Genomic DNA, 27,029 nt, shown 5'->3' with positions numbered 1-27,029 from the left:
TTGAGAAGCGTACCAATCATGATCGAATGGTGTAGCAGACTCGATAGGCTGAATGGCCTAATTCTGGTCCTGTGTTTTATGGTCTTGTAGAGGCAGCAATGAATTGGAAACAGTAATGGCTAATTCTGGTCATTGCAGAAATAATGACATCCAGGATTTCATGAGTGGAAGAATGGGTGGCACGGTGGCCCAGTGGTTAGCACTGCTGCCTCACAGCGCCAGAGACACGGGTCCAATTCCTGCCTCAGGCGACTCTGTGTGGAGTTTGCACATTCTCCCCTTGACTGTGTGGGTTTCCTCCGGGTGCTCTGGTTTCCTCCCAGAATCCAAAAATGCGCAGGTTAGGCGGATTGGCCTTGCTAAATTTCCTGTAGTGTTAGGTGAAGGGGTAAATATAGGGGAATGGGTCTGGGTGGGTTGCGCTTCGGCGGGTCGGTGTGGACTTGTTGGGCCGAAGGGCCTGTTTTCACACTAAGTAATCTAATCTAATCTAATAAGGCCTTTTCTGTAATATAGCAACTTCTCGTGTAAATAGATAGAGCTTCTGAATCTCAATCCATTATGCATAACTGCCAGCCTGGAAGAGAAAAGCCACCCTTTGTGTTCACACCGATCAATACCAAGGCGTTCCCATGTTCTGGCTGGAAATGAAGAGGCAAAAAAGCTTCTTTCTGCTGCTGTCTGAGTCACACAGTTTGAGGCTGTGTCATAGAGATGTACAGCGCGGAAACAGACCCTTCGGTCTAACACGTCCATGCCAACCAGATATCCTAAATCAATTTAGTCCCATTTACGAGCACTTGGCCCACATCCCTCTAAACCCTTCCTATTCACGTACCCATTCAGATGTTGTTTAAATGCTGTAATTTTACCAGCCTCCACCACTTCCTCTGGCAGCACATTCCATACACACACCATCTTCTGTGTGGAAAATGTTGCCCCTTAGGTCCCTTTTTAAATCTTTCCCCTCCCACCCTAAACCTATGCCCTCTAGTTCTGGACTGCTGCTCCCCAGGGAAAAGACCTTGCCTACTTATCCTATCCATGTCCCTCATGATTTTATACATCTCTATAAGATGACCCCATAGCCCCTTCAACTCCAGGGAAACCAGCCCCAGCCTATTCAGCCTCTCCCTACAGCTCAAACCCTCCAACCCTGGCAACATCCTTGTCTTTAAGGCGATAGGAAGCAACCTGTCCACCATACAAACTGATGCACCCTAGCTTGACATTTGGCAACTCTTGGAGGTCCCTCAATCTTTGGGAGGAAATCCAGACAGAAAGCCTGTGAGACCATCGTAATGACTTATTGTAGTGATCCTTGATTATACTGATTAGAGGGCATTGTTCAAAATACTGCAATGTGGGGTTACTGATGTTTAACAGACTGACATCCATGTACTTTTTAAATATAGTTTTGTTATTGAAATAACAAATAACGACAACCTCCATTAGGCCCAGTATGACAATAACCAAAAATGGAAAAAAAAAATCCAATGGAAGATACTAGAAGGATGATTAAATCTAGTATATTGGACATTGTTGGAAAATATGATGTGACCCCAAAGGCCATGTGGTTAAAATGATCCTCTGCAGAGAATGTTATGAACATGTTTAGCAGTCTGCATTCCTCATCTACGGGAAGTTGCTAAAGGCTGCTGGTTGGGCCCACCTTGGTGAAGATTTACACGCATGTTGGACTGAATCTCTCATTGTACACACTCTTACTCAAGTCTGTTCAGTCAACTCCAATTCTGGGGGATCCGTTTCGTTTGGGAGCTGGTATCTTAGCAGAGCCCCATGTGGAGGAAGCCTTTTAATTTAAACCCTTGGTGGAGCATTTCCTCAAATTCCATTTGTACTGTGTATGAAAGTGAGTTTGGTACCTTCCTGGCTGTGCAGAAGCAAATGGATTTGGTATCTGTTTTCTGTGTGATGTGGTGTGCAGTGTTCAGTTCCTCCAGGTCTCTGACGTGTTTTGAGAATCTTGGTTTAAGCTTGTTATTGACTGACTGACTGTTACTACTTTCAGCATGAGGTTGAGATCTCTCCAAGTTTTCCTACTTAGCAAGGAAAAAGACTGGTTGTGGATGGTAATACAATGTTTAATGATTTCTTTGCCTTTATGTCACAACATTACCTGAAGCTGGCATCTTTAATTTGAGTTGACTTGGTCCTGGGCTTCGTAATTTTAAAAGTGAAGCCTGCAGGGTACTGTTTTTCAGCTATTTAAGGTCACTCCAGCTTCCGCGTAAAATATAATGTGTTCAACTTGCCCATTGTTGGCTAATATTGATACGCCCGACACAGACACAGACACAGACACAGACACAGACACGAGATTGCCAGGCAGGGCTGCTTGTGAAAGCATTCCCCTTCTGTTATTTGAATGTGAGGTTTTTTTTAGTGAGCAAAGACTGTGTTGTGACTGCACCCATAGCTTTCAGCAGGATGGGCAGGACTCTCTTTCCATCTGTGAACACCTTTGTATGATTGCAGGAAGCTTGCAAAAGAATTAACCCTTTACGCAGCAAAATGAAATCTCCCTTCAATTTCCTTCCCACCTGTCCTAATTATGTGGACTATATGCTCCCAATGTGTGGTTCATGGTGCCAATCCTTTTACTTCAAAAACACCTTCCAAACCTAGGATCTCTACCACCTAGAAAGACCCAGGGCAGCAGGTGTATGGGAACTTCGTCCACTAAGTTTCCCTTCAATCCAGACACCACCCTGACTTTGAATTATATTCATTCTTTTATTCACCGATATTGGGTCAGAAGCTTGGATAAAGTTTGTAATGGCACTCCTGAGTTAATCTACACCATGTATTCTGCATCGGTTAAGGTAGTTCACTGCCACCTTGTCAAGGGCAGTTTGAGACAGACGATAAATACTGATTTGGCTCGTTATAAGTGCGTCCATGAAGACAATTGAGTCACTGAGTAAGTGTGTTGTATTTATTTTGGCCACTAGTTAGGAGGATTAAATCAGTTTAAGCCAAGTGCCATAGGTTAGTGCTTTGCAGAGGGAAACCTGGCTGTGGTACTGTCCACCTCTTTGATCTAGCTTCACGTATTGACTTTCGAGTTGAAGCTGGAGATTCCTTTGAATCAGTCAGTGTAATCCGTTATTCAAACTCCACGAGGAATTTCACTACACCTCCTTCTAGTTTTCTTCTTTTCTTTAAAAAAACATACTCTCCACAGTAAAACCAAGAATTTAATTTCCCCTTCTTTGGAGAGATTTTATAGGATGATGATCAGGTATGGGTGTCTCAGCACTGTTTACCAGCAGATTTCTTTGAATTGTATCTGCCATCATGTATTCACAAAGCTGTCAAGCAAGAACTTCCACATTTCACAAGCTTCCTGGTGAATGTGCAGAGCTCTCTGTTGGTTGAGCCACTTGTTGTGGGCGGGTGTGTTCTCTCAGGCCCCAGCACATTCTCTCTACAAAGTGCAGCTGAAAAGACATTTGAAAGTCTGATTGTGAAAGGCGAGGGTGGGGCGACTGGGTGATGACCTCACAATAATTAAAGCTGGGATCTGTGCAAACTGCAGTGTAGATTGCCAGCACCTTGTTTATAGTTGGTGTAGTCTGTGAAGAAAGCTTATGTCGGGACCAATGTAGCTAAGGGTGCATACTTAACAGCACCCTTTTTAAAGAAACAGGTAGCTGATAACTTGTGGAATGGCACCATTGTTTAGCTGGGTGGCAAAGGTAAAGTGATTATAAAATATTTATCATCTCTACCGTTATATACACGTCTTTTGGTTTAACTTGCTGTGTACATGCTGAGCTCTCGGGTGTGAGATCTGTATTGTTAACCACTTTTAATGCTTTTTTTTGCATAAAGAAAATATTTGTTGTCTTGGGCCTGTAAGTTTTTTTCAGAGTCTATCTAGCTATTGTTATTGTCTGATAATGGAACTAAAGATGGACACTCATCCCACAAGGTGGGTCTGGAATGAACAACCTAACCAGGTGTAGAAGGTATACTGAGGAACCTAGAATGGTTCTACCTCTGCAGAACCCACCTACAATTAACTTTGTTTCCGCTTCTTTCAAACTTCTTTTGTATTCAAAATTGAGACTGAAGGCTTAAGTAAGTTTTTTTTTCTAAATTTTTGTTTCAAATGACAACATGTTGACTTTAAGCTTTTCAGTTAAGACTCTAATTTTGATTTTCTGCTGAAATTAGCTTTGGTTAAGCCTGCATGCTAAAGAAAATAATTTTGACTGGGAGCTTCATTTATTTCTTAATATATTGCTACTAATATTGTGTTTTGATTTTCTGTAAAGTTACGCTATACGCTTCTTTCATATATATCTGAGATAAATAGATAATATGCTCAGTTACTGTCCTGATTTTGATGAGCTGAACACTGGACTTCTAGTGGTGGACATTTCCAGTCAGGAACCAAGGAGGACATTGGTACAGAAACCAGTATCTCATATCTCTGGTCATTTGAGATGCACTATTACTTCCTAAAAAAATAATTGTGCCTTTAAAATCACTGAGACCAACATTCACAATAAAAAATATATCATTCATAAATTTTGCTTAGAATTTACGAAACAACTTTAATGAATCAAAATGTCTCAAAAGTTTATCATTAGAGAGTTTGGAAAACTGGATGCTGAGTAAAAATTGGGGGAGCTGACAGGAACAAAGGTCAGATTCAAGGCTTTGAGGAGGCTTTTTGATGAGAGCCAACCAGAAAAGGAATTCAGTGTTGCAGAGTGGTAATGATGGAAGGCTTTGTTACTATTTGGATAGTAAAGGGGGTGTGGGGAGAGAGATGAGGTATTCTAGCTGAATTATGAATAGAGAATCTGACCTGGAATGCAGAACAGAGTCTTTGCATAGTGGGAAGGAGTGAGGGCTTGGAGCGATATGTATAAAGTACTCCAGCCGATATAAAGCCTGTATATGTTATTTGACTTGAAAAGAGATTCAGTAGCACATGACTGTATTTGATTATTTAAAGTGGAAGAGGAATGTAGAGTACCGGATGTTACAACACTGGAGGTGAAAGATTGGGTCACCTTTGAGTTTGCATAATGGTAGTTCATGATGTTGGCTGGAAGCAGTCCACCTACTGTCTTAATTTAACCACCAAGTATTCATGGGCTACAAGCCAACAAGGCATTACAAAGAATGTTTAGATGTACAGGAATTGTTTTTAAAAAAAGCATTGTGAGAACAGCTTTATATTGATAGAATGTCTTGAATTTGTATCTTGTAATTTATCACACTAAACTGAGCTAATGAGAGAGAGGTTTTTTAGGAGTAAATCTTGATCATTTTTACTTTAAAAGGGAAGCCTTTGTTTATGCTTTGGTCTCTGGCGACCCTGTTTGAATGCTATGGGATCTACCTGTTGCTCATCTCTGATATACAACATTCAGAAAAAAATATTCTCATCTCCCTGTTTTAAATCCCTTTGTGGCCCTAACCTCTGCACCTGATCTCTCCCCAATCCCCAATTGTGTTCAAAAGCACTCTGTTCTCCTTTAAATCCAAGTGATTTAGAATTCCTCACTGTTGCTCCCAATGGATGGCACTTGTGGCTTCAGATGCCAGGTCCATTTTCTATCATTTGCTCTTGACTCTTTGCCACTCTAACTCTGTCTTCTCCAAGACACAGATAGATAGAATTCATATGTTTAAACAAGTTATTCATCATCTCCCCAAATGTCTTCTCCAGAGATTCACACTCTATTATTTTAAAGCCCCTCTGTGTGGTATTTTGGTTCATTTGTCTCTCTTAGAGGGGGTTTGGGGGGTTTAAAAGCAACAAATTCCACAGCATCGGCAATATCAAACAGCGGTGTGTGTTAACTTGTTGAGATGGCTGCTGCAGCAGCTTGTGAGCTTCCTTCTCATCCAGATCAAGAATCTCTAACATGTTAGGGCAGGCTGAGTGTTCAGAGAAATGGCTGGCAGCGTTCCACTGCATATTCCAAGTCTGTGGCTGAAAGCACCCCTTTCACTGTGGTTCAGCTCTTTGATTGGGGCATTACTAAAACACATAGTATCTGAGCTGGTGAGAGGAAAGTTCTAAACATGCATCAAAGCAGATAGCTATTTGCTTTTTGTTTGTGATCACAGCGGGTCAGGCACATCCACTGAGAGAGAGCAAGCTAAAGTTTTGAGTCTAGTTGATTCTTCATCAGAACTGAATCAAATTGTTAGCTTGCTCTGTCTCTATGGATGCTGCCTGGCCTGCTGTAACTTCCAGCAATTGTTGTTTTCAATACAGATTCCAGCATCTGCAATAATTAGCTGCTGCTTTTTGTTTGTGTTTGACATGGGATTCAAAGCTGCGACTTATAAGGCGGGTTTCTTTCAATTAGTTTCTCTTGCAGCTTTGAACTCTCCAAAGCATTACACCAAAGGTATTGATACTCTCTCAAATATTGGGATGTTTTAGTAAAATAGGTGTTCTTTTGGCTATCTCTGTCTGTGTGGTGTTTTAACTATCCAATTATCTCCCATGGAAACCTTGCATAATATTTTGTGGAGATGTGATGTGGAACGAAAGGAGGCAAGGTCTGAGTTTCATTAAAATAACACACTTTTTAAGAGTAAAATTAACAAAGAACCATGTGTCAGCTCTCATTCTTTCTGTTATATGCTGTTGATAGCCTTCTGATCCGAACAAAAAGGCACTGTATCTGAGCAGCGTATTTGGGAACTTAAGGGAGAGTATGTGAGACTAAACTTGGATTTAGTTGGATATATCCCAAACTAAACAGCAGCGACTCAAATTTCAGGCTGAATTCATTTCCAGCTTGTGTGGCATGTAACTGTGTATATGTTATAAGGAGCATCTTTCATTTTATTTATATGGAGAGAATATATTTCAACTACATAAAAAAATGCGCATGATGGTTTGTACCATTTGATGAAGAAATAAGTGTTTCTAAACGCTGGTTTTGAATTGGTGTGGATCTAATCTGTTGTATGGGACTGTACTCACTGACTGAAGGAAATAACTGCCCCTTACCCTGTGCTTCTAGCAACCCCAAATTCTAATGCCGTAAGTTTCAATTTTGTCATTCACTTTAACCAGTCAAAACATTGGCAGCTTAGTTGACCATGACTGAATGCTTTTAAATTCTTCAACATGGAGTTTCTGGGGTATTATGATACACACTTTTCCTGAATATCAGGAAAAAATAGTGGTTGAGTTTTATGAATGTGCATTTCTTTGTGACTTTCAGTCCACTTAAACTGGCCAACATTACTGTAATTTGTGAATAAGTCTCCTGCTCAAGCAGGACCTGTTCATAAACTTGACCAGGTTATTGATAGGAGAATCTTATCTGGTGTTTCTAAACTGTTTCTTTCCCACATTATTCTTTCATAGGATTTGGATGTTGCTGGTACAGATAGCACTAATTGCCCTTAACTGAGTGGGTTGCTAGGCAGTTTCAGAGGGACATTAACTGTCAGCCACATGTAAGCCTGATTGGGTTAGGACAGTAAACTTTGTGCCCTAAAAGATGATAGTGAGCTGGGTTTTTACAGCCACTGACGATAGTTGTCATGGTTGCAATGAGACTAGCTTTAAATTCTTGACTGTTATGGAATGAGTTAAGATCCACCAGCAGCTGGAGTTTGACTCTCTGACCCTATATCATTAATTTAGGCCTCCAGATTGCTAAGCAGCCACCTCCCACTAATGCAGGTATTTTGTATACGATGTAATTATTCACATCTGAACGTTACATATGTTTGTGTGTGTTAAAGACAAACTAAGGATTTTCAACCATGCTTTTATGTAGTTTGTGTCACAATCAGACACGGACAAAACTCATAAGTCAATGGCCAGCTGAGCAAGTTACCAGAGAACAGCATGTCCCATAAACAGTTGGTCCCGCTATTACATCTCTAAAATGATTTTACAGTGTCGCTGGCTAGGCCATTGTCTATTACCAATCCCTAAAAGACCTGAAGAAACTGGAAGTGACCTTTTGGAACAGGCTTCTCTTTGATCCAGACACCGTGAAAGAACAATGGTGTAATTCCAAGCTAGGCTTGGAGCATGAATTGAAGATGCTGCCCATATCCTTCCATATGGTAGAATTCAGCATTGGAAAGTGCACCTTGTAGATGGTACATACGACTACCACTGTGCATCAATGGTGGACAGTGTGAATGTTAAAGCTGATGGATGGTGTGCTAATCAAGCAACTGCCCTACCTTGGAGAGTGTTGAACTGCTTCGGTGTTATTGGGGCTGCGCCTCTTCAGGCAATTAGGGACTTGTTCGTGTAGATGTGGACTGATATTTGAGAGTCAGGAGGGGAGTTGTTGGTTTTTGAACACTGACTTGCTGTTATAGTTATTTGTGCATATATGGCTGGTCCAGTTCAGTATTTTCAGTCTGTATAGCTTTCATGATAATGATAGTGGCAGTTCGACTGATGATACTGCCATTGAACATCAAGGGGCAATGGTTAGATTTAATGTTGTTGGAGATAGTCATTGCCTGGCACTTGTGTTACTAGCCACTTTTCAGCCCAATCCTGCGTATTGTCCAGATGATGATGCTTTTGGATATGAATTGTTTCAGTATCTAAAGCATGATGAACTTTATCAGTTTTGACTTTTATGATGGAGGGAAGATCATTGATGAAGCAGCTGAAGATGGTTGGGCTAAGGACCCTGCACTGATGTACTGTAGTGATGTCCTGGAGCTGAGAACTTCCAACAGTCACAACTGAGAAATAAGAAAGAGATGATTACCTTATTGGGATTATATTATAGACCCCCTAATAATCAGCAGAAAATTGAGAAACACATTTGTAAGGAGATTTCAGTTATCTGTAAGAATAATAGGGTGGTTATGGTAGGGAATTTTAACTTTCCAAACATATGGTTGGGACTGCCATAGGACTAAGGGTTTAGGTGGAGAGGAATTTGTGTGTACAGGAAAATTTTCTGATTCAGAATGTAGATGTACCTCCTAGACAAGTTGCAAAACTTGACCTACTCTTGGGGAAAAAAGGCAGGGCAGATGACTGAGGTGTCAGTGGTAGAGCACTTTGGGGCCAGTGGCCACAATTCTATTAGTTTTAGAATAGTGATGGAAAAGGATAGACCAGATCTAAAAGTTGAAGTTCTAAATTGGAGAAAGGCCAATTTCGATGGTGTTAGGCAAGATCTTTCAAAAGCTGATTGGGGGCAGATGTTTGCAGGTAAAGGGATGGCTGGAAAATGGGAAGCCTTCAGAAATGAGATAACGAGAGTCCAGAAACAGTATATTCCTGTTAGGGTGAAAGGGAATGCTGGATGACTAGAGAAATTGAGTTTGGGTTAAGAAAAAGAAGGAAGCATATCTTGAGCATAGACAGGCGAGGTCATGTAAATCCTTAGACTATAAAGGCAGTAGGAGTATACTTATGAGGGAAATCATGAGGGCAAAAAGGGGAAGTGAGATAGCTTTGGATTCTCCTTAACTCTATTTGCCAAAGAGTTTTTACAAATACGTTAAGGACGAAAGGTTAACTCAGGAGAGAATAAGGCCCCAGCTCTCTTCCTCCCTCTACAAGGATTTCAGTAAGTCCCTCTCTCACTGCACCCCCCACGTCATCTCCTCTGCCCAGAAGCTCTTCAGCCACGTTCTCAAACAGAAAGATTCCTGAAGAAGGGCTCATGCCCAAAACGTCGATTCTCTTGCTCTTTGGATGCTGCTTGACCTGCTGCGCTTTTCCAGCAACACATTTTCAGCCCCTCAAAGATCAGCAAGGCAGCCTGTGTGTGGAGCGCAGGAGATACTAAATGAATATTTTGCATCCGTATTTACTGTGGAAAAGGATATGGAAGATATAGAATATGGGGAAATAGATGGTGACATCTTGCAAAATGTCCAAATTACAGAGGAGGAGTGCTGGATGTCTTGAAATGGTTAAAGGTGGATAAATCCCTTGGACCTGATCAGGTGTACCCTAGAACTCTGTGGGAAGCTTGGGAAGTGATTAGTAGGCCCCTTGTTGAGATATTTGTATCATCGGTAGTCACAGGTCATGTGCCAGAAGACTCGAGCTTGGGTAACGTGGTACCATTATTTAAGAAGGATGGTAAGGTCAAGCCAGGGAACTATAGATCAGTGAGCCTGAGTTGGTGGTGGGCAAGTTGTTGGAGGGAATCCTGACGGTCAGGATTTACATGTATTTGGAAAGGTAAGGACTAATTAGGGATAGTCAAAACGGCTTTGTGCGTGGGAAATCATGTCTCTCAAACTTGATTGAGTTTTTAGAAAAAGTATCGAAGAGGATTGGTGTGGGCAGAGCTGTGGAGGTGATCCATATGAACTTCAGGAAGGCATTCGACAAGGTTCCCCGGGTAGACTGGTAGCAAGGTTAGATCTCATAAATACAAGGAGAAATAGCCATTTGGATACAAAACTGGCTCAAAGATAGAAGACAGAGGGTGGTGGTGGAGGGTTGTTTTTCAGACTGGAGGCCTGTGACCAGTGGAGTGCCACAAGGATTGGTGCTGGGTCCTCTACTTTTTGTCATTTACATAAATGATTTGGATGTGAGCATAGGAGGTATAGTTAATACGTTTGCAGATGACACCAAAATTGGAGGTGTAGTGGACAGCAAAGAAGGTTACCTCAGATTACAACAGGATCTTGATCAGATGGGCCAATGGGCCAAGAAGTGGCAGGTGGAGTTTAATTCTGATAAATGCGAGGTGCTGCATTTTGGGAAAGCAAATCTTAGCAGGACTTAATGGTAAGGTCCTAGGGAGTGTTGCTGAACAAAGAGACCTTGGAGTGCAGGTTCATAGCTCCTTGAAAGTGGAATCGCAGGTAGATAGGATAGTGAAGATGATGTTTGGTATGCTTTCCTTTATTGGTCAGAGTACAGGAGTTGGGAGATCATGCTGTGGCTGTACAGGACATTGGTTAGGCCACTGTTGGAATTTTGCATGCAGTTCTGGTCGTCTTCCTGTTGGAAGGATGTTATGAAACTTGAAAGGGTTCAGAAAAGATTTACAAGGATGTTGCCAGGGTTGGGGACTTTAAGTTGTAGGGAGAGGTTAATAGGCTGGGGCTGTTTTCCCTGGAGCATTGCCGACTGACAGCTGACCTTTATAGAGGTTTATAAAATGATGAGGGGCATGGATTGAATAAATAGACAAGGTCTTTTCCCTGGGGTGGGTGTCTTCAGATCTAGAGGGCATAGGTTTAGAGTGAGAGGGAAAGATTATAAAAGGGACCTAGGTGGCAACTTTTTCACGCAGGTTAGTGCGTATATGGAATGAGCTGCCAGAGGAAGTGGTGGAGGCTGGTACAATTGCAACATTTAAGAGGCATTTGCATGGTTATATGAATTGGAAGGGTTTGGAGGGATATAGGCTGGATGCTGGCAGGTGGGACTAGATTGGGTTGGGATATCTGATCAACATTGTCTAATTGGACCGAAGGGTCTGTTTCCGTGCTGTACATCTCTCTGACTGAGTTAATTTTCACCCAATGAAGGGCACAAGTGCCATCTCCAGCCATTTAATGCTCCTCACAACTCTGAATAGCTGCAGGAGAGCTGGTATTGCTGGCAACTGTCATCTCCTGAGTATTCCGATGGCTGGAAGGTAAATTCCCTCCCCAGAGATTCCTGACCAGTATCCTATGCTACCTTTTGTGGCTGTTGCTTTTGCGTTCTCCTTGTGACAGACACCTGCAGTGACGTTTTTTTTTATCTATATGCTTTTAGAACATCAACAAAGTTGCTGTTAATTAGTTCAAACTGAAAGTGTTGGAATGCATAATGGGTCTGATAGCATCTTGGAGAAATATTTTGAAGTGTTAGCTTATGATGTGGTTTGTTTTAACTTACCTGCAGTCACTGCTTTGCGTACAGTAATTTTAACTCCCCACTCGGTCCCCAGTTGATTACCAAGCCTGATACTTCGAAGCAAATGGAGTCACTATAAAATGGCATAGCTTCCATCGTTGTACTTAGGGTTCTGCAGAGGTTCCCAACAGCTCAGCTCCGTTCAGTGCTAGGATGATGCTCAAACCTTAGTCTTTTCACTCTGTATAGCAACATCAGAAACTAAATGCAAACCTATCCTCCGTTGTCTCCGCTTCGTGATTCTACCAAATACATGCCTTTCTTGTCTGAGAGCGATAGACTGGTATTTGTGTTGCTGTTTGCATAGACTGCTATCAGTTAAGAACTACATCCCAAGACCAATGTTTCAGGCAGTTCCCTGAAAACCTAAAACAACACTCCAATGCAACCATCAAAATCTGTGGTAGGTATACAGTTCAGAAGATCAAGAATTCAAACTCTCTGTATACTTGAACATATTTTCTCAAGTAAAGCTACATTGCTGAGGGAATGCTCATCGAGTCATAGAGATTTACAGTGCAGAACCAGACTTTTTGGTCTAACTCATCCATGCCGACCAGATATCCAACATTAATCTAATCTCATATGCCAGCACTTGGCCCATTTCCTTCTAAAGCCAAAGTGTGATGCTGGAAAAGCACAGCAGGTCAGGCAGAATCCGAGGAACCGTAGAATCAATGCGTTAGGTATAAGCCCTTCATTAGGAATGTGGGTGGGGGAAGGGGGCTGAGAGATAAATAGGGGGGTGGGGCTGGGGGGGGAAGGTAGCTAGGAAGGCCTTAGGTAGATGCATGAGGTGGGTGATGATAATAGCGTGGAGTGAATAGGTCCAAAGGAAGATGGACAGGTGGGTCTGTTCAAGAGGGCAATGCTGAGTTGGAGGGTAGGATCTGGGATTAGGTGGGGGGAGGGAAGATGAGGGAACTGGTGAAATCGGCATTGACACCATGTGGTTGGAGAGTGTGAAGGCGAAAGGTGAAGTGTTCTTTCTCCAGGTGTATGACTAGGATTTGGCAGTGGAGGAGGCCCAGGACTTGCATGTTCTTGGCAGAGGGGGCGTTGAAGTAGTTGACCACAGGGTGGTGGAGTTGTTTGATGCTTGTCCCAAATGTTTCCCTGAAATGTTCGGCAAGTAAGTGACCCTCTCCCTGTTGTAGAGGAGATCACATGGAGAGCAGTGGACACAGTAGATGAGGTGTTTGGAAGTTGGAGGATAGGATCTGGGATGAAGTTGGGGGACGGGAGAAGAAGAAACTGGTGAAATTGACATTGATGCTGTGTGGGTGGGAGGGTCCCAAAACGGACCTTCTGTCCCTCTAAACCCTTCCTATTCACATACCCATCCGGATGCCTTTTTAAATGTTGTGAATGCACCAGCCTCCACCACTCCTGTATAGTGTATGGGGCCTTGGATGGAGGTGAGGGAGGAGGTGTGGGTGCAGGTTTTGCAATTCGTGCAGTGGCAGGTGAGGGTACCAGGAGGGGAGGGTGGGTTGTTGATGTAAATGACATTTTTGGCTCTGGAAAATATACAACACTATTGGAATGGAGCAGGGCATTCGCCTACTACCCTGACAAAAACAGACTATCTAAACATTTGTTCATTCATCTACTGTTTGTGAGACCATCTCTTCTACGTATCATTGTACAATGCCTTGGGATGCTGTGAAGATAAGAGGGTGAAATTCTCACCAGGGTCCCGGCATTGCAGGGCATGGGAACTTTGCCAAGTGCATTGTGGGAAGAATCTTATGTGACATGAGAATTCAGTGAAGAACAGCTGGGCACTGAGGGCTGGGATTTCTGTACGGGAAATTACAGTGCATGAGGGAGACAAAGAAATTTAGACATTCATATTTGTATGCAGTGTCTACTTATTGCTTTTAAGTTTAAAACTAACCTGAGGCACAGATGTATTTTCTGGAATCTCCCCCTGGAGTCTTCCTGTACTCTTGTGTTTGACACAGTCCTGCAGAATTTCTGTTGTAACTGGAACATGGGTAATGCTTCTTGTTTCAGAGCCTTGAAGTTTTATTCTCCTAGCTTATTCCAACCTGCAAGTGGGTAGCTTCTGCCCTGTCAGTCAACACCATTGTGAGTCACTAATGCCCTGGCTGTCAGAGCTGCTGTCTTTACAAACCCACCGACTCCCACAGCTACCTGGATTACACCTCTTCCCACCCTACCTCCTGCAAAAATGCCATCCCGTATTCCCAATTCCTCTGCCTCCGCCGTATCTGCTTCCAGGAGGACCAGTTCCACCACAGAACACACCAGATAGCCTCCTCCTTTAGCGACTGCAGTTTCCCTTCCCATGTGGTTAAAGGTGCCTTGCAATGCATCTCATCCACCTCCCGCACCTCCGCCCTCAAACCCCACGCCTTCACCCGTAACAAGGACAGAACCCCCCGGTGCTCACCTTCCACCCTACCAACCTTTGCATAAACCAAATCATCTGATGACATTTCCGCCATCTCCAAACGGACCCCACCACCAGGGATATATTTCCCTCCCCACCCATTTCCGCCTTCCGCAAAGACAGTTACCTCAGTGACCACCTGGTCAGGTCCACGCCCCCCTACAACCCATCCTCCCATCCTGGCACACTCCCCTGCCACCGCAGGAATTGCAAAACCTGTGCCCACACCTCCTCCCTCACCTCTATCCAAGGCCCAAAGGAGCATTCCACATCCATCAAAGTTTTACCTGCACATCCACTAATATCATTTATTGTATCCGTTGCTCCTGATGCGGTCTCCTCTACGTTGGGGAGACTGGACGTCCCCGAGCAGAGTCCTTTAGGTAACATCTCCAGGACACCCGCACCAATCAACCACACTGCCCTGTGGCCCAACATTTCAACTCCCCCCTCCCACTCTACCGAGGACCTGGGCCGCCTCCACCGCCGCTCCCTCACCACCCACTGCCTGGAGAAAGAATGCCTCATCTTCCGCCTTGGAAAACTTCAACCCTACGGCATCGATGTGGACTTCACCATTTCTTCATTTCCCCTTCCTCCCACCTCACTCCAGCTCCAACCTTCCAGCTCAGCACTGTCCTCGTGATCTGGCCTACCTGCCTGTCTTCCTTTCCACCGATCCACTCCACCCTCCTCTTTGATCTATCACCTTCATTCCCACCCCCCATTCACCTATTTGTACTCTATGCTACTTTCTCCCCACCCCCTCTCATTTATCTCTCCACCCTGCAGTCTCCCTGCCTCTATTCCTGATGAAACGTTGATTTTCCTGCTCCTCGGATGCTGCCTGACCTGCTGTGCTTTTCCAGCACCACACTAATCCAGAGCTTTTGTCTTGCCCATGCTTCATGGTTAATGGAGCCTGCAGAAACAAACGTGCAGTACCCAGTGGAAATGTTCCCAGTGTGTTCAGATTTGATTTGTTCAGTATGTAGGATCTGTCCTGAATATGTGTGACCTTTTTAACCCCTCGTCATAAATTTATGTCTTTCAGCCTAGCAATGTGATGCGTGAATCTTCTCTAACCTGTTTTTAAAGCAATTGTAAGCCTTTTCAAACAAGGGAACAAAAACTACACAGTATTGCAGATGGGGTCTCACTAGTGCCCTGTACAGCTGTAGTGAAACTTTGCTACATTTATATTCTGTTCCCCTTGCAAATAAGGACAAAATCTCTTTGGCTTTCTACTCACTTGTGGTACCTGCACATTAACTTTGTCATTCGTGAGTCAGAATGCCCAGAGCCCTCCACCACTGAGTTCTGAAGTCTTTCTCCATTTTAAATAAGCAGCTTCTCTATTCTTCCTGCCAAGTGGACAGGTCCATATTTACCCTTGTGATACTCCATCTGCCACTTAACCTGTCTATTCTTTTGCAAGCTTCCTATTGCTTTTGGACAGTATATTTTCCTATCTATCTTGATATCAATGCTGAGTTGTACACTACCAGGTGAGGCGGTGGCATGGTGCTAATGTTACTAGACTGGTAATCCAGACCCTCTTCTCATTTTCAGAGGACATGGGTTTGAATCCCACCATGGTGAACAGTAATATTTGAATTCCAATTTTAAAAAAAAATCCAGGACAAAAGGCTAGTCTAACAGTGACCATGTAACCATTGTTGATTTTCATTAAAACCTACCTTGTGCAGTATTATCCTTTTTAAGGGAAGGAAACTGGCCTACATATGACTCCAGCTGAAAATGTTGCTGGTTAAAGCACAGCAGGTCAGGCAGCATCCAAGGAACAGGAAATTCGACATTTCGGGCCAGAGCTCTTCATCAGGAATGAGGAGAGGGTGCCAGGCAGGCTAAGATAAAAGGTAGGGGGGAGGGGCGATGGAGATGTGATAGGTGGAAGGAGGTCAAGGTGAGGGTGATAGGCCAGAGTGGGGTGGGGGCGGAGAGGTCAGGAAGAGGATTGCAGGTTAGGAGGGCGGTGCTGAGTTCAAGGGAATCGACTGAGACAAAGTGGGGGGAGGGGAAATGAGGAAACTGGAGAAATCTGAGTTCATCCCTTGTGGTTGGAGGGTTCCCAGGCGGAAGATGAGGCGCTCTTCCTCCAACCGTCGTGTTGTTATGTTCTGGCGATGGAGGAGTCCAAGGACCTGCATGTCTTTGGTGGAGTGGGAGGGAGAGTTAAAGTGTTGAGCCACGGGGTGGTTGGGTTGGTTGGTCCGGGCGTCCCAGAGGTGTTCCCTGAAGCGTTCTGCAAGTAGGCAGCCCATCTCCCCAATATAGAGGAGGCCACATCGGGTGCAGCGGATGCAATAGATGATGTGTGTGGAGGTGCAGGTGAATTTGTGGCAGATATGGAAGGATCCCTTGGGGCCTTGGAGAGAAGTAAGGGAGGAGGCGTGGGCGCAAGTTTTGCATTTCCTGCGGTTGCAGGGGAAGGTGCCGGGATTGGAGGTTGGGTTGGTGGGGGGTGTGGACCTGACGAGGGAGTCACGAAGGGAATGGCCTTTGCGGAATGCTGATAGGGGAGGGGAGGGAAATATATCCCTGGTGGTGGTGTCCGTTTGGAGTTGGCGGAAATGACGGCGGATGATACGCTGTATACGGAGGTTGGTGGGGTGGTAGGTGAGAACCAGTGGGGTTCTGTCTTGGTGACGGTTGGAGGGGTGGAGATCAAGCGAAAATCGTGGAGGAGGTGGAGGGTGTGGGTGGTGTCCATGGAGGAGGTGGAGGGCGTGGGTGGTGTACATATGACTCCAGTCTAGGCACCTAGGGATAGCTAATAAATGCTGGTCTAGTCTGTGATGACCATATCCCATTGTACGAATAAAAAAAGTTTTAGTCTCCTGATGCAAATTATTGGTGTATAAGTAGTAAGTAGACTTAGAGTATGGTGTGCCATTTTGGGTCCCATCTTTCAGGAAGCATGTACTAGTGCTGGAGCATGTCCAGAGGGGGTCCACAAGACTAGACCCAGGAATGAGAAAAGCTTACCATATGAGAAACATTTGAGAACTCTGGGTTTATACTTGGAGTTTAGAAGGATGAGGGGGAATCTAATTGAAACATACAGGATACTGAATGGCCTGGACAGAGTGGATGTTGGGAAGGCGATTCCGTTGGAAGGAGAGACTCTGACCCGAGGGCACAGCCTTAGAGTAAAGGGAAGATCTTTGGTAACGGAGATAAGGAGAAACTTCTTCAGGCAGAGAGCGGTGAATCTATGGAATTCATTGCCACAGAAGGCTGTGGAGGCCAGGTCATTGAGTATATTTAAGACTGAGATAGATAGGTTCTTGAGTATCAAGAGTTACAGGGAGAAAGTGGGAGAATGGAGTTGAGAAACTTAGCAGCCATGATTGAATGGCACAGCAGATTGATGGGCTAAATAGCCTAATTGCTGCTCCTATGTCATATGGTCTTATAGCTGATGACCCAATACTGATCCTAGAGTTAATCTTTCCCTTTTGAAATGACCTATTTATCCCTATTCTCTCTTGCTGTTAGTCCGGTTAAAGATTGTTCAACTAACATGTCACCCCCCTACATTATGTCCTCTTGTGCAGAACCTTTTGATGTGGCATCATGTCCAACACCCTTTGGAAATCCAAATATATCATGTTTATTCCTGGCCCACCCTGAATGTTTATCAAAAAAAAATTCATTTAACACAAGTTCCCTTTGATGTGTCTGATCACATTGAGTTTCTCAGTATCCTGCAATAACTCCCCTAATAATGGACTTCAGAACTTTCCCAATGACAGATGCAAGGCTGTATAGATTTTTGTCTTCCTCTTCTCAGTCCTCTACCATGTTGCCAAATAGAAAATATTTGTTCAAAGCCTCCACCATTTCTTTGGGGAATTGATAACAGAAAACAAAGTCTCACTCTAGAGGACCAACATTTGTGTTAGTTCATCTTTCCCTATTCAAATACTTGTTTAATCTCTCATTTATATTGTAAATTATATTGTTTCTATATTACAATAATGAGCTTTCTCTATTACTGTTTTCTGTTTCTATTATCTTTATTATCATTCTTTGCTGATTCTTAAAGTTCTCTGATCGTCTGCTACCTTTGGTGATTTTAACAGTTCTGCTTTCAAATTTATACTGTCCTTATGTCATTTCTTAGTCAGAGATGAAGCATCCTTTTTGAGAAGCTTTTCTCTCGGGGGCGAATCTTTGAGATTTATTAACTACTTTCTTAGAGGTCTGTCATTGCAACTCTTCTGACCTACATTTTAATCTACTCTCTGTTCACCTCAGCCACCTCTGCTTTCATATTTTCATAATTAACCTTTTTTTTAAATTGAGATTCAAGTCAATTCGATTCAGATTTAAAACACCAGCTGCCACTTTCAAACTGAACATGAAATTCTGTTCAGTAAGCACTGCATCTGAGAACCTCATTTACCATGAGGTTATTGATTTAATCCTATCTCGTTGCACATTTTTAGGTTTAGGATCGTGTATTCCCTCCTTGGCTGTAGAACATATTGGTTCCAAGAAGTTGTTCTGAAGTGACTGTGAATTCCATTTCTAAGCATCCTTTGCCAATTTTAATTTTCCATAAATTCATATAGATTAAAATCACGGATGATTATTGCAAATTTTTTTTTTAGCTGTCCAGTTATTGCTTCCTACTTGCTCCTTGTTACAGAGTAACTACTGTTTGGGAACCTATAATCTATTCCTACAAGGCAATTCTTCTCTTTTATGCTGGAATCTGAACTAAAAATGCTGGAGATCACAGCGGGTCAGGCAGCATGAAGACAACTTGAAAGGTTAGCTTGCTTTCTCTCCATGGATGCTGCCTGACCTACTGTGATCTCCAGCAAGTTTTGTTTTCAGTTCAGATTCCAGCATCTGCAGTAATTTGCTCTTAAATTGTCTTTAATCGACTGCCACTTCTCTTCGAGGAATGCCTAACCCGAAGAAGTTTTGCTCTTCCCTCTGACAGGAATTCCAGTTGTTTCTTTCACAGTGTGCATCTTCCTTGCTTTCCGTTTCACTGCTGGTGTTTGATGAGGTGTTTGCTGAAACTTTTTTGCAACTGCTAACAACTCAGATTTAACCCACGTGGATTTCAACTCAGGATTTCAAGTATCTCCAGGACATGGTGTTCCTCAGGCTGCTGTTCCCGCCACATCCTGCAATCCATGATCGATGCCATGCACCATTATATGCGCACAATGACTTCGCTCTGTAGCAGCGTCGACTCACTCACACTGTCTCAAAGCTGTTCTGTTCCAGAGTCACCAGACTCAACATTAGCTTGCTTTCTATCCATGGATGCTGCCTGATCCACTAATCTCCCAGCCAGTGACGCCCATATCCCATGACCAAAAACTAACAAGTATTTGTGTTGTCATTGTTTTGTCTGGGCAATGGACCATGCAGTTGGGTGGTGCTGTCATGAGCCCCCTCTGTTTCTACTGGAGCATTTCTTTTGTCGAATTGTGATAGAGGTATATGCTGGGTAATCAGTCTTTGACCCTGAGATATGCCAAGCATCTCTATCATCCACTTGAAGAACACTTCTCTCTTTGTTTGAATTTTACTTCACTAATGCTGAGCATACTGCCACTAAGCTGCCTTGTTGATCTATGCTGCCTCAGGAGCATTTTTGTGACATTAAGACAACTCCAGTTTATTTAGAATCCGAAGTGAAAACTCTGTTCACTTGTTCAAGTTTGGATGTAATCTCTTTATTTACATCCTCCCATCACTTCTAAGATTTTACATTATTGATGGTTTCTTTGTATTTGCATCACAAATCTCTAACATATCCAACTATGATTTGGTGTTGCCGGTGTTGGACTGGGGTGTACAAAGTTAAAAATCTCATAACACAAACTCTATTCCTGATGAAAGGTTTTTGCCCGAAACGTCGATTTTCCTGCTCCTTGGATGCTGCCTGACCTGCTGTGCTTTTCCAGCACCACTCTAATCGAGAACCAGGTTATGGTCCAACAGGTTTAATTGGAAACACACTAGCTTTGAGTGCCACAACCACCTGATGAAAGATGCGTCGCTCCAAAAGCTAGTGTGCTTCCAATTAAACCTGTTGGACTATAACCTAGTGTTGTGACTTTTAACTTTGTATATCCAATTATGTTACTTTCTTAATATAACCAGCTGTAGTAGCTTTGTTTTATAATTTGGATTAAGTCAACCTGCAGAGGAACGCTGTATAGGCATAGTGTATTCTACTTATGGTTTGGACAATAATGCCACAGTGGTGAGGAATTCTGCAGGAGCTTGATATGTGCCTTGCCGTGTTTACAAGCTGTGTTTGTTCTCAATTCTAATAATACACCTGTATTACAGCGAGGTTCCCTAAAGGTAACCGACACTCAAAGGTGTGTTGAGACTCTCCAAAATACAAAACAACCAAAAGGAAGATCTGAACAAAATGTTCCTGTTTGTGTTGAGACGATGTTTGCTCGTTTTTGAAAGACCCGAAGTATTTCCGTTCACTCTGGCAGAATGTTGAGTGGGTTTTCCTGTGCCCTGATTGCCTTCAGTCTTCGTCCCTGTCCCTGTATTTAATCTCCTCCATTGCACCGTTTTTCAGCATTCGGCTATTTTGAATATTACAGGTGAGTGTCAGCAAGTAGCAAACTCCAATTCTGTAATCGCTGAAAGTAGGGATTACAGGTTGTGTGCAGCCGTATTACAGAAATCAATCTTTCATCAGAGTGGCTTTTTAAAAAAAATAACACAACCTTCACACATCACTGGGCACACCTGTAATACTTTAAGGACAAGTAATAGATTATCAAAATGAACATTACTGACTAAACCACTCAAAATGATTATGTCTTACTGTCAAGACCTATTCCCATTGTTTAAGTGGGGGGTTGAAGTACGTAGGGCTATTTCAGGAAGCAGCCACCCACTTTTTCTTCTAGTCCTAGAAATACTAATCACATGCAAAGGGATTAGCAACCCAGAGTTGTTAATCTTTGCTCCTTTTCCCTGTTCGTATGAAACCAGCCAGATGCTTACCACAGGTCAATTTGCTCCAATCAGCGCAACCAATGTGGGTCAAGGAATGACCGATACAATTTCTGGTCCATTCAAAGCAGTGTCATGGTGGGAGCTTCTGCTGCTTGCTTCAGCATACCCAGAGACAAAAAAAACTGCAGATGCTGGAATCCAAAGTAGTCAGGCAGGAGGCTGGAAGAACACAGGAAGCCAGGCAGCATCAGGAGGTGGTGAAATTGATGTTTTGGGTGTAACTCTTCTTCAGGACTGGGGATGGGTGTAAGGGGAGCTGCAGGTAAAGGGGGTTGGGGGTAGTGGGTGGTGAGGTGGGATAGTTGAAGACAGGAAGAGGGTATGACCTTGTTGGTCAATGGGAGGAATGAATTCATTTGGTGGAAGAGAAGAGTGGAAGGGAGGGGGAGGGGCTGGGAAGGGAGTCGGGTTGGGAAGGGAGGTTATTTGAAATTGAGTTCTCCAATGTTGAGTCATTCAGGCTGAGTGCTGTCGCTCCCTAATGATTCACCGAGTATCTCAGCCGGGCCTGCGGGGGCCGACTGGACCTCCCAGTCACCACCCATTTCAATTCCTCTTTCCACTCCCTTTCTGACATGACCATCCTTGGCCTCCTCCATTGCAAATTGGAGGAACAACACCTCATCTTCTGTCTGGGCAGCCTATAGTCCGGAGGACTCAACATTGGGTTCTCCAATTTCAAATAACTTTCCTCCCATCACTCGACTCACTACCCAGCGCCTCCCCCTCCCTTCCATTCCTCCCTGCCACCAACTGGAGTGATTCCTCCCATTGACCAACCAGGTCGTACCCTCTACCTGTCTTCAGCATGCCCAGCAGGTTTAGTTTCGCGCAGTTTGGTACATTTTAATCTTGGTTGAAGAGAGTGATTTCAAGAGGCTTTTGAGATTAGAAAGAGAAATGTTTGTTTTCAAGCAGTTAAAATTGAAGAGAAGAATTTGAAGGAGCTCAATGCAGACATTATTCAGTTCTTGCAAAGGGCTCATGTGCAGCATTTTTTAAAAAAATGGTAGTTATTGTAGGCCTGTTCTGAAAAACAAGTATACTTTATTTTTCATACTTTGAATTTTTGACAAAAATAAAGAGAAGACCAGTGAAGGTTGGAATACAGAAAACTAAGGCATACTTAAGTGTATCATTGTGTATACCAATTAAATAGCTTACTGGCAAGCCAATGCACAACAACTTAGTTTTTTTTTGTATCTCTTAATTATGGCTACCTAGGCTTTTTTAAAATAACAAAAAAGGGGAATGATATTTTTTAACAGTGCTAATTGCTGTCATTTTGTAGCCATTTTCCAGTAAAATGCTGAATTGTTAAAATAAGCCCTGACTATTGTTGAAAAGCAATTACTAAATCAGAACTTCACAAATAAAAGTTCACGAATCTGGTTACTGAGCCAGAAAGGAAGGATTTATAAGGTTTGAAGGACAGCTTGACTGACAAAATGTGTTTTGGAAAGGTTTTTTTTAAAGTGGTGAGAGAAATGGGAATGGAGGAAGTGTAAATGGAGTCAGAGGGAACTGAGGTTGCTGAAGTTTCTGATAGAAATGCGAGAAATCGTGATACACAAAAGATTGGAAACAAATGAAAGGAGTGACTGGGAGTCAATATAATGTTGAAGGAAACTGCTAAGCGATGACAAATGCAATTGTTGAGAATTATTTTATTTTTGCTCATTCCTGATGAAGGGCTTTGGCCCAAAATGTCAATTTTTCTGCTCTTTGCTGCCTGGCCTGCTGTGTTTTTCCAGCACTACTCTAAGCAGAACAGAGTTCATGTTAGCCTGCAATGGCGAGCATTGTAAATGGCTGGGAGCAAATATGGTTGATAGTGTTTTGGGCACATTTGAGATTACTGGAGCATTGGAACCAGAGAGGAGGGTTGGAGAAGTTAAACTTTTAGCTGAATATTATGGTTTCAGCGAAAGAAGAACCTGTGTAATTTGGGTCAAAGTTCATAAAGTCTTGAGGTAAACAATCTTGGATAGAATTTGCTTTTAGTGTGATGTGGGAATAACAGTTTGAGGTTATTATTTGTCAGATATAACCTTTGCCATATCTGCAAAATTATTAATTGAACAAAAAATCCTGATTGACTCAAAGTTAATTTATTTGGAATATGAATAATGACTTTTTAAAACAAAAGTGAACCAAACAAAACTCTTTGCATTGACTTGGCAGATTGGAAGATCCTTTCATGGGAAAGGAATAAAAGCATTAATCAAAATCTCTCTTAATGCCTTAAAATTAATTGATCGGGAGGAGGTACTAGCAAAGAGTGTGGCCTCCGCATTGACTGAAGTATGATAATTGTACAAGTGCTGCAAGTGATTTATTTTTGTTTTACCTTAATGTCTACTTGTGAACTCCAACAGTCACTGAGTTGTTGGCTAAGCCTTCCAGAAGTTGAGGATGGGTGACGTTCCTTTTTTCAAGGATACTGTGTCCTTGGGTTTTCTCAGAGGGGTTGTAAACAGCTCCCGGTTCCGATTAGACTGGTTTGGTACAGAGATCAAAGGGTATTGAGAGACCTTTTTGTCTCTCTCTCTCTCTCTCTTTCTCTTTCTTTCTTTCTTTCTCTCTCTCTCTCTCTCTCTACTTGAATGCCATCGTGTAGATGGTGAACTTGGAATTCAATGAAAAGCTGTTCTAATAATGACTACATAACAACTGTCAGTTGTCATTTAAAAACTCACCTGGTTCACTAATTACCCTTCAGGTAAGGACATTTGCCACCCTCACCTGGTCTGGTCTACATGTGACTCCAGGCCAACAGCAATGTGGTTGACTCTTAACTGCACTAAATTAGGGATGGGCAATAAATGCTGGCCCATGTCAGCAATGCTTAAATCCCATGAATGAATTAAAAAATGTAATCTTTTAAATGCATTTGTTGGGACCACTTCCAAAATACTAATCAATTTGAAGCTTTTGCCATATATTTTGCCAAGAAATAATCTTAAATAAGTTCTCTCTTAAGTATGAAATCTTTTAATCTGTTATTTCAATTTTTAATTGTGGTAATTGGGATTTCATTTAATTTAATGTCTTTCAATGTCTTCTCTCATTTAGTTGCCATTAATATCCTGCCAGGGAGCTTTTCAGCAGACCCTGAATGCTATTCTCATTTGTACTCATTTTATGACATCTGGTTTTATTGATTCTCCATTCTTAAAGTGTAGCTTTCTCTCCCATCCACCTCCCCCTCGTGAGGTGATGAAATAACTGGACAATCCTTAGCACTCATTTTTTGGATTGTGGGTCTTGATGTTTTCAAGAGCCATCTAAATACTGCCTGATCACCTCCAGGACCTTACAGACAGCTTTAGCTGTCTATGCAGTGCAGGAGTTCAGACGTTTCTGGAAATATAATCGTATGCTCAGCTTTGGACATTTTTGAGTCCAGTTTTACCAAGAACCAGAATTAAAATCAAAATACAGAATAGTTTTTCTCAGGGGGAATTTCTGTTCTCATTACATTGCATCTTGTAACATATGGGCAGAGAGGAAGGCTGTTCAAAAATAGCTTGCATTATTAATGCAACATGGAATTTATTTCTCATAGTGAAAATGTGTCGTTATGATTCAGACATATTAACTACTTATGCCATTTCCTGCCTGTCTGCTCTCAAATGTTCTCCATCCCTTAACTATAATAGGAATCCCTTTGGTACTCTGCTTCCATCGCACCAGCCTCCACATTCGACTATTTAATTGATACCACTCCATTAACTTGTGCTTTCTTTCAAATTAACATTGTATATTGCCATCACTAAGCATATCTTTTCCTCTCCGTTTTCAACCTTCACAAGGTTCCCTCCATGACTCTGTAGCTCACTGCTCATCCCATGCCTTTCCCGGCATGGTTGGAATACATGTGCAAGACATTGGGGCAGCACGGTGGCTCAATTGTTAGCACTGCTGCCTCGCAACACCAGGGGTCCAGGTTCGATTCCTGCCTTGGGTGACTGTCTGTGTGGAGTTTGCACATTCTCCCTGTATCTGCGTGGGTTTCCTCTGGGTGCTCCAGTTTCCTCCCACAGCCCAAACATGAGCAGGTCAGGTGAATTGTTATCCTAAATTGCCAGTAGTGTGAAGTGTATTAGTCAGAGGGAAATGGGTCTGGGTGGGTTAGTCTCCGGAGGGTCGGTGTGGACTTGGTGGGCCTAAGGGTCTGTTTTCATACTGTAGGGAATCTAATCTAATCTAATCTTTTCACCTTCTGTCTCCTCACAATCCATGGTCCCAAACACCACTTCCAGGTAAAATGGCCATTAACTTGTACTTTATTTCAATCTATTATACTGTATTCATAGGGCTGTTTAGATGAGACGGTTAGAATGTGGATAGGCTAATATGAAAATACCTGTTAAATAAACATTTGATGTGAGTTTCTTTGCCTTTGCCCATCATAACATCCACGAGGTAACTAATAAGAACAATATTTGAAGAGAGTGATGTATTCTATTCACTGCTGGTCTCCTTTCATTTGAGGAAATCCAAGCAGAGAATGGGTGGCCATTTTCTGGAATGTATTTCGACATTTTGCTACCTTTCCAACACCCTCTCTCCTCAACCCCCTGCAGTGTTCTCATGAAGCTCAACCTGAGCTTGAGGAACTTCACCTCCTTTTTCTTCTCAGTCTTCGAGCCTTGGTGCTGAGTTCAACAAATTCAAGACACTTGTTAGACGTCAGCTGGAATATTGTCGACAGTTGTAGATGCCAGATTACAGGAAAGACGCGAATGCATAGGAGAGTGCACAGAAGCCATCTCCAGGAATGATTCCCGGAATGAGAAACTTCAGTTGTTAGGATAGATTGAAGAATTTGGGATTATTTTCCTTTGGAAAGAAAAAGGCTGAGAAGAGATTTGATAGAGGTTTTTAAAAGTCATGAGTGAGTTGGAAAGAGTAGATAAAGAGAACGTGTTCCTGTTAGTAAAAGAAAAAGGAATGAGAGTGCATAGAATGAAAATGATCTGCAAATAATGCGTGGGTGATGTGAGGATGACACCTTTTTCACACAGTGAGTAGTTAGGGCATCGAATGCACTGCTTAGAAATGTGATGGAAACAAGTTCAATTGAGACATTAATGAAGATGTTAGATGATCATATGAATAGAAATAGTGTGCAGGGGGATGGTGAAATGGTAGGAGATGGCACTAAGTAATAGAATAGGTGAAGGTCCAATGGGCTGAATGGCCACCACCTGCACTGAAACAATTCTGTGAAATTGTAATTATCACTTGTGCCGCTGTTTATCTGCTGTTTCCATGTTACCTTTGTTGTAGATTGGTTTTATTATTTCTTTATTTGTCCCATTACTGTTACTCTTTGCCTGCATCTTCATCCCTTTTTATCGTTTAATATTTCTCACCTTGCACCCGATCACAAGCCTTCCGTTTTATTCTTTGTGCCTTTTCTGTTCCCTGCTTCTGCACTTGCTGAGAAAGCCTGCCAGTTCTGATCAAAGATCATTGACCTGAAGCGCTCGGCAGAATCAGATGGGAGCGTTTCAGGTGGGAGCCATTTTCCCACCTAACCAAGGCTAGATTCGGAGAGTGGTCTTCCTATGGTGAATAACAAAGGTCTTTTCCCTCGGGTAGGGGAGTTCAACACGAGAGGGCATAATTTTAAATGAGAGGAGAAAGACTTTGAGAGACCGTGAGTGGCAACCTTTTCATGCAGAG

The 27,029-nt window shown here is 42.8% G+C and overlaps 1 protein-coding gene across 4 annotated transcripts in view; it reads left to right on the top strand.

Moving 5' to 3' along the window:
- Nucleotides 1-27,029, top strand: part of tbc1d1 (TBC1 (tre-2/USP6, BUB2, cdc16) domain family, member 1) — a 287,433-nt gene that overhangs the window by 93,298 nt on the left and 167,106 nt on the right. Inside the window, exon 1 of one of the 4 annotated variants that reach the window (XM_060825008.1) lies at nt 3,578-3,722. The exons of the other annotated variants lie outside the window; for them this stretch is intronic. Coding sequence (XP_060680991.1) covers nt 3,693-3,722 — 30 coding nt within the window. The 5' untranslated portion in view covers nt 3,578-3,692. Of the gene's footprint in view, nt 1-3,577; nt 3,723-27,029 lie in introns of those variants that run through there. 4 annotated transcript variants of the gene reach the window in all.

This window comes from Hemiscyllium ocellatum, chromosome 1 (genome assembly GCF_020745735.1).
Source record: "Hemiscyllium ocellatum isolate sHemOce1 chromosome 1, sHemOce1.pat.X.cur, whole genome shotgun sequence".
Classification (NCBI taxonomy): domain Eukaryota; kingdom Metazoa; phylum Chordata; class Chondrichthyes; order Orectolobiformes; family Hemiscylliidae; genus Hemiscyllium; species Hemiscyllium ocellatum.
The sequence above is the reverse complement of the archived record's forward strand: the minus strand, read 5'-3'. Positions and strand labels throughout refer to the sequence as shown.